We start from the raw sequence: 12,589 nt of genomic DNA, 5'->3' as shown, positions 1-12,589 counted from the left end.
GCAGAGCTGCAGCCAACAGATGTGTTCTCTGCAAAAAAACTGCAGATCAAAAAATTCAAACAGAAAAATCATATATTTCAAAACTCAAAGTATTTTCGATCATTTGGAGCACTGATTAAACCACTGTCTGATCAATATCGTGAATAATAATATATGTGGGATTAAATTACTAAAGAGTCTAAAGAAATGCAAAAAAAAACTCTTCTGAATTTTGTCACAGCTGTTAAATGTCACTGCTCAAGGGCACGCAGGGACCAACAGCTGGGCCTCCTGCATATCTCTGCTCACCCTCCTGTCACCCTGGGTGACTCTGCCGAGGTCACTGCATAATAATCGGAGTTGTTTAGGAAACACAGAGAACACAAAGGGCGATGTGTATTCTTCCACATACTGGGTGGAAAATTGTTTCATTAGTTCTGAACTTGAGACAAAAGCCTTTTTGATCAAAAAGTCATGTTTCCTCGTGTTAAAAGAAAATCACTGTTTTGGGAGAACGCTTGACGTAGTGTCTGCTGCTTTGAAGAAATGCTTTGCTTTACCACCTGGTGGCTAATGTGCGAGCTCTATTGCTTGGTTCAAAGCCTCCCCGCAGCCCTAAGTGCTGGAGCTCAGTGGGGTTGACACTTGGCTTTGTGTAGAGCTTAAACACACGAGGTGTTCGGCTGAACTCAAGGTCCTGCTTTCTGCTGTACGACCACAAACACGAGTCTGATTGTTTCTGCATGCTGTCCGAGAACTGAAGATGCTTTCATTTGAATCCGAGCTAACAGAGGACCGAGAGTCAAGCAGTAACAGGACAGCAATAAAAAGACTTTCCGGTGTTGATTATGCAGTCCCCTTCTGCAACATTCAGACTGACATGTACAAGCAAGATTCACCAATGAATGCATTGTACTCAATTCCATGTGGATGGACAAATATAAAGATGTTGCAAAAATACCAACAAAAACTGGATAAGCTCTTTCAAATAAGAGCCGCAAACGCCATTGTTGACTCGTTATATAATCAATTAATCTGCACATTACTTTTAACAATTAACTGAAGAATCATTTAGTCAACACAATTTCAAATGCCACAATTTCCTAGAGCCAAAAACAACAATTTAAAAATGAGTTATTATGTCAAACCAACAGATAAAAAAACTGAAAAATCAACCAGAGAATTCATTCAGTATCAAAATATAAGTTTGTCGATCTATCATCATATTTCTTGATTCATCATTGCAGCATTACGTGCATGTTCAATAGAAACAAATACCTTAAAACGCCTGTGTTAGCTAGCTTTAGGCAAGATCAAATCTCTACCGACGACAAAGTTGCTTTTACATGTCAGTTGATAAAACCTTGATAATCCTGAAAAAATGAGTTATTTTCTACCAATGAAATGACCTTAGGTGGACTGTTGGTGTTCGACTGCTGCACGAACGGCATTAAACAACAAACTGTCATTTGCACCAGGCCGACCAGATGTTTACTCTGATAAAGTCAGAATGAGAAACCTCAAGGGTCTCTTCAGCGGGCCTGTGCTCACATGTCTGAACCTGGCTCTCTCTCATGTGCACAATCTCTGCAGGGGTAGGGTTGAAAAAGGCAAAACGTTGTTGTAATTCAGTGGTCAAAATCCATCATGTGGGAAAGCACGCCGTTTTAATTAGTAATCCTCCTGCTACGGGTGCCGACGCTGACATGAGAGATAACTTTGAAGTCGATACCATAACTGAGCAGGGATTGCAACAATTTCCGCACTGACACGTAAAGAGGAAACGTTTGCAGTGACATATGTCTCTTCTGCCTGCAATTCATTTTCTCTATTAGTTTGCATTAAACATGAAATTTGTTTAGTGTGAGCAGCAGCTTGGTCATAAATAATATTTGATTTCCCTGCAGATTAAGCTTCAAAGTCCTTAATAGGTTGGAATGTGTGGCACATCTCTGAGACAAAGCCTGGTTGTCTCTCAGCGTGCAGCATGCCTATAACCATCTCTCTCTCTCTCCTGCATTTCAAACTGATTTTTCTTTTTCATTTGCCAAATGAACAGCAGACATCTTCACATGCGCCCTCACGTTCCAAGCTCCCCAAACCCCTCATTAGAGAAAAATCTCACCTATTAGTCATCCCTCACACCGACCAGATGTGCACTCTTTGGGACTACGTTCAGAATTGACCAAAGAGAAGATACAACCATGTGAACCATACCACCACCAAGCAGAATGTAACAAATTCTCTTTTTACTTCAAATCTAATTAAGTCACAGATGTAACTCTGCCACATGCCACTTAATGGGAAAAAATACTTGGAACTGTAAGAAAAGATAATTCTATTACTAGATCAAAAGGTTTGACCTGCTGTCCACTTGCAAAGGAATGCTTTTGCTGAAAGCCCGCTCAGTGTGTCTGCATTGTAAGCAAAGGGGCAGCCAGTCACTCCTGCTCAGAGATCAAAAATGGTGAGGTATACAAAAGGTTCACCATTAGCATTTTAAGTGCAATTTCAATTCAGGTTTTTTTTCCCAAAAAGCTTTTGTTAACCAATGACAGCTTCAAGGCCAATCTAGCTTAGAAAAGGACTGTTGATGAATGGAGGGGCGCTGATTTTATGGTGCTAGTTTGTCTTGTCAAGAAGGCGGCTTACCGACCAGGAATGAGACTTTTATAAATTCCCAACCATTCCAGAACATGGTACCGCAGTTTGTGATGCCCTGTTGATAAAGCTGTATATACAGGGTGAGAATGTATAAACAGTTTGAGACTGAATATACAACTTTGGGGTTTGTACAGGATTCTGTAATATCCATGGGAAAACATTTGACCATCTGGACGCTCATAGAAAACTTTGTGGTTTCTCTCACCACGCTCCATCACCATTTAAAACATCCCTGGAGCCCTGCTGACATGGCTAATAATCTCTCTCCTCACTCTGCAAAAAAAAAAAAAAAAACACAAACTGTCAGTGGTTTATGTGGAGGGTCAGGGTTTTCCTCAAGAGATGAGAAAATTGATTTACGATTTATTGCAAGGTATTTGGTGGAATCAATTTTAACTGGAAAAAAATGAACAAATGTATTGATGTGCAAAATTTAACCAATTTGTTGGGGGGAAAAAATGTTTTTTTTGCACACAGCAGGGCTTTATTAAACTGTATCTTTTGCTTGGAGACAGAGATAATCCTTTTCTATAACCTACAAACAACACAAATAACGTAAAATCTAGAGTGGCAAATACGTGTGTAAATATTCTCTTCTTGCTTTATAGCCGATAGAGTTCTCTGACTAGTTGTGTTCTCTAATGTTTCACTGAACTGGATAAAAAATGAACACAGGATGTTTTGAGTATAAACCCTACAGTATGCATAAATTGCTCTTGTTGTTTTGGCAACAATATTATGTGAGCCTCTTGGCAAATATTGTAGAACCCTTAACCTTACGCAGCAGAATGCTCGAGGGAAGAGAGATAGCAAACCAAAAACCACATCATAAGCCAGGAAGGAGACTTCATGTTGGCTCGCCCTGAAGACTGTAATTCACAAACCGCACAGAGGAAGATGGGCCTACCGCAAGCTGTGCCCTTTCTTCTTTGGAGAAGAAGTAATATGATACAGTTCAAGTTCTCTACCTGTAAGAAACACAGTTTGGGGGGCAACATGCAGTGTGTAAACAAAACCCCTGCCATATTTTTCAGCTTTAAAAGCTGTGTCTTTTGGTAACTATGGTACAAAATAGTAGGACATAAGATATTTGCAGACGCTGGTTAAATGCTTTAAAACAGGTTTAGAAATACTTCACAATTCTTTCCTTCAGACTGTTAAACAACGAGTGTCACAATTGGGCTATTATCCAATATAAAACATCCCTGTGCCCCACTGCTGTGTGTTGTAACACTTTCTCAGCACTTCTTGTTTTGCACTAGTTCATCACTAACCAGGGGGGGCAATCAAGTTCCTGGCAGCAAAGAAGCTGGACCTAATGTGCCCATAATTGGATCCCTCATGAGAGCCAACTCTGAACGATTCCCTGGCAAGCTGCCCGCTGAAGAACTTTGGGCTTTCCCTGTCATGACACACAACACCAATCCCTCCTCAACAGAACCATGTTGGTACAAATCAGTACCAGACCACCAAAAGGGCGAAACAAGCCACAAAACACAGACTAAATATACACAGACAGTCGGATACTGCCAGAGAGGCATTGTTTATGTTCACAGGATAACATCCTTTCATGCTTTGAGACCACCGCAGAGGTGGCTGGGGACCGGATTTATAGCGTAATCACAAATAAATAGCCTATAGTGACAGATAGGTGACATACAGGATATAGTTTTACCATGAAGAACTAACTCAAATAAATTGCAGTTGACCTCCGCACCCTGATATGAATGACTGCTCATCTTTCAAGCAGGAGCCTGGTAACCATGGAAAAACATCATTAAAAGGGCTATTGTGCGCTAACAATCCTGTCTTTGGCCCCCTGTAGTAAAAGGATCACATCTGACAGAGTTTCCATGCACACGCTGATATCTCTGCAATCTTCCCACAGTGAGCTCCGTCAAACACACACACACCCCTACTGGCTACAGAAACATATCTCAGTGTGTTTCCACCCATGCCAGTGGACCTTAAATGACATTTCAACTAAAAGACGATTGAGTATATCATGAGACATTCCTCTGTGACATGTCATAGTTAAATGATGTAGGAGTAGGATGGTAATAAAGCCCAAAACAAAAGGAGAATATGAGCGCCCTTCACCTACACAGCAAGCAAACACAGCTGCAGACGGTGAAAAATGTCTGAAATTCCCCACAGTTAGGGCTCTGATGGGTAGAAAACAGCCCAGGATAAAGTCATTAAGCCAATGAAATGGGATTTAAAGTTAAAAGGGAAAACATTATAGAGTTTTGAATCACATTATCATCAGCTTTTATGTGTGACCTCATTCATTTATAAGTCAAAGCCCACCAACTTATTAGCGACTTTAAAAAGTTACATTACATTACAGTATGAGTTCCTTCAGCGAGACTCTGAGAAAGGCACTGTTAAGAGAAACCATGTGGGGTTCGAATGCTCATAGGCAATGTCTCACTGACTCCAAAGTTTATCAGTCATCTCCTGCATTTCAGCTCAAAGAGACCTCACAGGGGCAGTGGTAACTCAATAGCAAAGTAGCTTTCTACACCAAGTTGATTAAGCCTCCAGATTTCATCTCAACCATCACTTCAACATGCGTTGTGCATATAGACTTTAGATCTGTGTATTTGACTGAGTTACTCCAGATGGTCTCCACTGCAGTGGCTTTCTGTCTATCCAAGAATGATTTAGAGTGACTGAAGGCACTCAAGTGATACCTTGAGGCTTGTGTAACAGATGATACCCAACACGCACATCTGTGTGGTGAACCAGCCTTTGGAGAATCAATAAAAGTTGTCCTTCAGGTTAAAAAAATGGCAACAAGATCATACGCCTCTGGTGTGTTTGTACTGTCAAGACTGATCCTTTTTGAGCTTTCTAAGCACAAATATGAAGCAGTTTAAAACTCTTTACACCTTAACTATCACTTGTTTCAAACAACTGGAGCGTGAAGCTATTCAGAAAAGCTAACAATACACTTTAGAGTGAAGGCAAACTATAAACCGTCCTTAACCGTTACCCACCAGATGTAGAAAACCACACAACCCCCTTTGCACACCAACACATTAAAAGTTGGAACAATTAAAACAAATACTGAGCTGTTCTGGCTCCTCAGGTGCTTCACTTTGTCCTGCAGCCAGAGACATCGTGTCCACTCACATCTGTCAATGAAGCCAGCTGTCAAAAAGATAGCGGCACTGTAAAAAGACACGGCTATGAACTCACAGTGATCTACTGTGTGAGTGGAGCGCAGAACCGTAGCCCATCAAAAGATCTAAAATTATAGTTGTTTTTTTCTTTTATCACAAGGGGTGCACAGTGTGCTTGGTTAACTGGTTCAGTTTATTTTCTGATTATATTGTGAATAAATATTAATATAAATGAGCATACATCTTATCATTTACTGTTATTTATTTACTTAAATAAATCTTCTGTCTCTAACATTTGATAAAATGATAAATGATGAGACAAGACAGAACATAATTTATGCTAAGGGAAGTTCCAGTCAGATAAATGACCTTTTCTGGTATTTGCCATGCCATATTCATTGAATCTATGTGCAGTTTTTACACAACGTTCAAAGAGTAGAAATCCTTCAATTAATGAATCTACAGACTCTTATGGTACATTATTCCATATCAGATAGAAAAAGCGCCTCGACTGGGAATTCAAATTGTCATCAGTTTACATTCAGAACATGCAAACAGCAACTTCACAGCTGTCAGAAATATTTTACCTGGTACAAACCATTGATGCAAACATAACTGCTTCCCATGCGTGACAACTTTATCTGTCCATTACTGGACAGCAAATGCACATCAAGCTGACTGCAAGCCACTCACTGTCAGAAGAGACATGCAATGCTACATGCCAAATTATCTACACTACTTCATGCATAAAATGACTCTGACTTTTATCAGATTTTAGATATAAAATAGATAGAATAAATCCAACTCGGCAAAATCCTTTAAAATTGTTTTTTTTCTTCTTCCGATAAGTAGAATTAAACCTGTTTTCTGATGATTCTATAATTTGAAACAGGTAACTCAGAAGTTTAACTGGAAGATGGAGTTTCTTTCAGTTCTCTTTTTGTGTGGCAGGTTATGCTTGAAATTTGAAACTTCTCAACATAATAGATTCTATGTCTGTCAATGCTACGATTGCACTGTAGGATAGAATTTTTCAGAATGAAGAAAACAGCATGTAAGGAAAATACTACTATTGGAATGAATTACCTTGGGAGGAAATACACATCAGTTGGTTTGTTAATGAACCATAATGGACTGTTCTGTGGCTGTGTGTGTGTGTGTGTGTGTGTGTGTGTGTGTTGATGACCTTCAAAGCTTAAATCACATGCCAACCCAAGGACAAGGGTAACACAAACATGCAACACCTTGAGGAGAGTTTGGTACCATGCGTGTTAGAACAACAGGATATACAATCTTGACACATGCTTGTTTAATAAAAAAAATTAAAAAAAATAAAACATTTCTGTGCATGGGAACAAAGACCTTGTTAATTTCTTCTTTCAGGGCTGACAGGGATGAATGTCAGTTTTCTTTGGGTGGGTATTTGGTAGTGGGTGGAGACACCAGACAGACTTGGGAGTAGGGACATTGAAAACTGGTTCAAAGTGTATCCCAGATCTTGGATTCATTTGAACCAGTGATTACCTTTCTGGTTACTAACTGACAAGCACTGATACCCATCATCGTCCTCGTCTGGTAAAGTGTGACACTCCACAGGGAGGCGTCCCTCATCCAAGAGTGTCCAGCAACTATCCCGCAAGGCTTCGCAGAAACTCCGGCAGGGCAAAACCGGTACTGGGACTGAGGGACCACACGTTGGTACCAAGAGAAGGCAGAAAAACCACTCCAAACTATGGTGGCAACTTGACCTCAACAGCCATGCCCATTCCTCTAAGAGAACCTGAACTTCCTCCACACTACTCTGGTTGAGATAATTGGGCATAATAAATCTTTCTCCTACCATGGAAGAGCAGAAAGGAAGAGCAGTATCTAGCAACAAGCATGTGGGGGATTCTACAGCTAGAGCTGATTTAGCGTCTTCTGGGTGGCTTTCAGCTGTCGGGCTAATAAAGGTTGCCTGGCTAGGTCCTTGGTCACTTGATTTTTCCGATGTATAAAATATATGACCAGTTGGGTTGGTTACTACTGTCTGGCTAGTTTGAAATTCTTGACTTGGCACTTGAGTTTGGACAGGTGGACGCTGAGAAACTTCCAATAATTGGTTGGTCTTAGCCATCTGGGTAGTGCTGACAGAATTGGTACTGAAATTTGGAGTTTGTGAATCTTCTGAAGAAGGGAAATTAGAGTTCCAACTCGAGGTACTGTTTGATTGTAGACTAACTTTACTTTTATTTTGGGGTTCAATGGAATAATCAAGATTTTGCTCTGATTTTGGACTACCAGCATCATCAGCTGTCCTGTTAAGAACAACAATAGTACTATTTTGAATTAGATCATTTAATTCGGACACTGTTAAAACTTCACTATCTAACCCACCAAAATCAGTTGGCATTACTGTTCCTTGTTGGCTTTCCCCTGAAAACACCTGGGATTCAAAGCCAGATGCCCCACTAGTGTCAGCTTCTGACACAAGTGTGCTGTTAAGAAGAATCACAGCACTATTTTGAATTTTGAATTCTTGATCCTTTGAATCAGGCACTGTAAAGGCCTCAGCATCTAACCCACTGAAATAAGTTGGCATTAATGTTCCTTGTTGGCTTTCCCCTGAAAACAACCCGGATTCAAAACCAGATCCTCTGCTATTGTCTGCTTCTGACACAAGCACCCCATTAAGAGTCATTTCAACATTATTTTGAAATTTTAAGTCATGATCATTTGAATCAGGCACTGTAAAGGCTTCAGTATCTAACCCCCTTAATTCAGTTGGCCTTACTGTTCCTTGTTGACTTTCCCCTGAAAACCCCTGGGATTCAAAGCCTGATCCCCCGCTAGGGTCTGCTTCTGTTGGAAATCCAGATTGAGACTCCAATTTTGAGCCAGACCAAAGGTGTGGTCCAATGTCAGGGGCAAATCCAGACTCAAGCCCAGATCCAAGTCCTGAAACATTTTCTATAAAACTTAATTGACCAGATCCTCCAGAACCCACACCCCTTAGTGAAGATTTGCCATTACCCGATTCACGAATTCGAGATGAAATCCTTGCTGTTCCTATTTCTGATGCACGATCATGTTCCTGTTGTGTTGTAGGTTTTAGAGAGGTCAGTCGAGGAGCCTCAGTGGTCTCATCCCAGGTATGCACAACCTTTGCAACCTCATGTCCCTCATCAATGATCTCGGCTCCAACTCTTTCAATATTCTCTGATGGTGGTTCTCCACTACCTGCTGGACTGCCAGACCCCTCCTGTTCCACTGTTGGGGGCACTGGGGTAGTACCGGTCCATGCCCAGAACCAAGCACCAGACTGGACAGGCCAAAGGGCCAACAAAAACAAAACTCCAAAATTGGTCCTCATCTTAGTTACAAAGTCTTAACCACGTCCACCAGCTTGATTAGGCTCCCAGAGATGACATGTCCATACAGCCCCCTCACACACACTCTGCCCAGCTCTGTCTCCACACACACTCCACCAGGCAGAGAGGAAAAGTGAAGAGGAGTGCCCCATTCAAAAGAGTAAAGGGGGATAGCAGGAGGAGGTGCTGTCTTGGCAATATTTCCTCTCCTGACTCCTCCTTCCCCCTCCTTCTCCTTTTGTCACAGCACTGAAAAGCGATCTCTCCTGCTGACTTATACCTTAGAATTACCGTAAAGCAGCCTTTCCTTTCAGTGTACAATACTGATGCCTTCAGTGTTTTAAAGAGAGGGGCAATTTGTTCCTCTTGACTTGTTTGCTTTGTTTAAACATGATAATAGGACAACTACAGATCTAGATCTTTGAAAGACTGCAAAGTGAATTCACAACAGTAGAAAAAGTTGTGTCCATTCCATTTGTTGATTTAGATTTAAATATAAGGAGCTCTAATGGATTCAATAAGTCTCTTCCCACTATGCGCAATGCAACAGATTATCAAGCAAAGTTGCTGTTTCAATGAGTAAAAATAAATGTAATCCAACATGCATATTGTATCTCATTACAATAATTGTTTGATTTAAAAGGACGTAGGTAGAATTATTCAAAACACCACAATTCAAGTACACTGTTAACTCTACAAATACAATCTTCTGAAGCCACAGAAAGTTTGATCAATTTGTCTTTACATTTAAGTCAAGATAAATCTATTCCAGGCTGATCATCATGCAACTTTGTCAACTTATATCCTTCCTCTAGTTAAGATGCACCACCAACCAAATGTCCCTGCATACATTGTCCTTGCTCTACATGGTGTCATCTATTGTTCAAACCAGTTTAGACCCCTTTTCTTCCACTCTCTGTGGTTACACAGTAACTCAGGCCTCACTTTCTTGTTCGGACTAGTTTCTCATTCTGCCTATGTGATCAGTTGACAGAGACCCTTGACGTCTGCTAACAGGAGCTTAGGAACAGGAGGTTTGTGCAAGTGTTTCTCCAACACAACCAGGGTTTAAAACAAAGGCGGGTATGTCGTGCATGTACCCTCAGTTGTTGATAGAAATGAACTCTGGTCATTTGTGTACTGCATGGCCTAGTCCTTGTAAAAGTTCCAGACGCTTATGTTAGGATATAGATGTCTTAACATGAGCTTGACAACTTTATCCTGTGGTTCTCTGTCACTGCCCGGGGTCAGTGTTGATCCAAATGACCCCTGTCTGCAAGATGAAGTTTGTTTGGTCTAACAACTATAGAAGGGGGGTCAAAAATGTTATAAAAAAAGGTCAAAGAGAAGAAAAACTTTACAAAATGGTATCTCTTAATGAACTACAGCCTTCATCAACAGGCGACAACGTAAATAATACAACATGGTTGTCTTTATAATCACATGTAAAGAAAATCATTTTTGCACCGTTTGCTTTGATGAATGAAAAATGTCCAGTCATATGGAAAGCAGCTGCTTTTTGGAAAACATGAGCAAAGACTTGTGACTGCCTTAGTTAGTGTCTGACTTAATTTTTTCAGAACATCTATCCCTTTAAGGAACAAACAAAACAAAGAAAGTCTAACTGTCATCAAAACAAATATTCATGAATAACTCTATTTAAGACTGGAAGATCTAAGGCTTATTTTTATCTCAGGTTTAGAGACAACATCTTGAGGGGCATGTTGTGGAGTGATCGCAGGGTAAATTAGATAAGATGGCCCTCTGAGCATGAAGTGAACCCTCTGTACCGTGACATTCACTTTTACTGCTTTAAAACAACTGTCAGAAATGTACTGTTCAGTTAAAAGGAGTTGCGTGACAAAAAAAATGAAGATTCACAACTTTTATTGGAAAATTAACTTGTTTTCCAAGGTGAATTCAAACAACGTTTTGCAAGAAAGTTACCAACACAAGATGTTTCAGGAGACACGAGAAGTCGACTGCTCATTTACTGTTGCTGTGGTCGGTCAAACTCAGTGATCAAAGTTATCTGTGGTTAGTCTTTACACAGAAAAAAACAATGTTTAAAGTCAAGTCTTGGATAATAAACCCAGAGAGTAATAAACTCTGAAGTGCTGTAGGTAATGATTAGCCTGTAACATAGCTCTGCCCTCTAATGGAACCTAATGCATTGTATTGATTCCGGTAAACTATATATTTAATGCCCTCTTCTAAATGTCAGGGTTTGTGTGGTCTATAGTGCTTAATTTGTTTTCAATGTACATTCTTGTATTCCTGTTAATGTTTTTTTTGTGGACCCCAGGAATCAAAGCTGAGCTCTAGGGTACAGCTAATGGGGATCCTACCAAATAAACAAATGTGTGGGGATAAAAAACAGAATGAACACCAACAGACACATAGGTGATTACTGAAACTTAATGTGAAACTTCCCATTGAGGCTGTAAAAATGGTTGATTTAGCAGTGATAAACCATTTAAGTTTGCATCTCCTGTGGACAGTTTTTCTGTCCTTTAGCGAGACAACAAGCTAAATTGGAAAACCCAAAGAAGGAAGAAATTGTCTTCACGTGAATGTGTCTCCACGAGCCTCCAAACAGGGTGTAATTATCCCAAAGATGACGATATATTCACCTGAAGGTATTTCTGTGTGACAGGGGAAGGGATTATCCAGATCTGGGGAATTTTCATAAACATTTGAAAAGTGGGAGATTTGTTGGAAAGTGGGGGGGGGGAAAGACTTGGGTGGTAAAGAGCATATACCCTGTCACATGTGAACGAGGAAACTGTCTGCTTTTTTTAGGGGAACACTTGACAAGGAAAAGACTAAATTGCACTTAATTATGGAAGTACAATGGTACGTTTGGAGAGACAGTTTTTTTTAGCATAGGAAATCTGCATCAATCAAACTATCAACATCCCCTGAGCTTTGTCAGAACTCTGTGTCAGTCTTTTCAACATCCCCTTTAAGTCTGCTGCTGCCCGCACAGAGTAGAGGCTGAAAGCATCATAATGACAACATGGCAAGATTTCCTGTGTTCAAAGTGGCATTTGTCGTCGGAACGGGGTAATTACAGTAAGAAGAGTTGAAACGTTTTCACTGGGCATAGAAGACACAGAAGAACAATGACAAGCATCCACTCTAACATAAAAAAAGAATCAAAACACAACAGATTAGAACTCATTTGGATATGTGTTTCTTCAATAAAATTAAGGGCAAAACAAGATTCTAAGAGGGATTAAAAATTTGATTTTGTTGTAGTTTGACAGAGAACCTAATCTGGGCACATGTCACTGAAAAGGATCGTCAAATGTCGAAAAATGCAGGATAATAAAATCTTTGAAACTAGTGTGAATAAAACCCTGGGTAAAGATTTTAACGAGAACATCTCATGTGAGTTATAGTTATTGGTAAATCATCCAAGATTCTTCTGTTTTGTGTGCCAAATAGAAAGAATCTGCAGTTAAA

General features: G+C 40.2%; 1 protein-coding gene across 4 annotated transcripts in view; it reads right to left on the bottom strand.

The window, feature by feature from the left end:
* Window positions 1–12,589, bottom strand: part of col18a1a (collagen type XVIII alpha 1 chain a) — a 76,277-nt gene that overhangs the window by 29,397 nt on the left and 34,291 nt on the right. For 2 of the 4 annotated variants that reach the window (XM_065962195.1, XM_065962196.1), the window contains exon 1: window positions 7,296–7,902. The exons of 1 other annotated variant lie outside the window; for it this stretch is intronic. In XM_065962195.1, coding sequence (XP_065818267.1) covers window positions 7,296–7,887 — 592 coding nt within the window. In that variant the 5' untranslated portion in view covers window positions 7,888–7,902. Of the gene's footprint in view, window positions 1–7,295; window positions 7,903–8,783; window positions 9,256–12,589 lie in introns of those variants that run through there. One more of the 4 variants, XM_020636555.3, reaches the window with a different exon arrangement.

This window comes from Labrus bergylta, chromosome 13 (assembly GCF_963930695.1).
Source record: "Labrus bergylta chromosome 13, fLabBer1.1, whole genome shotgun sequence".
In the NCBI taxonomy this organism is placed as follows: domain Eukaryota; kingdom Metazoa; phylum Chordata; class Actinopteri; order Labriformes; family Labridae; genus Labrus; species Labrus bergylta.
The sequence above is the reverse complement of the archived record's forward strand: the minus strand, read 5'-3'. Positions and strand labels throughout refer to the sequence as shown.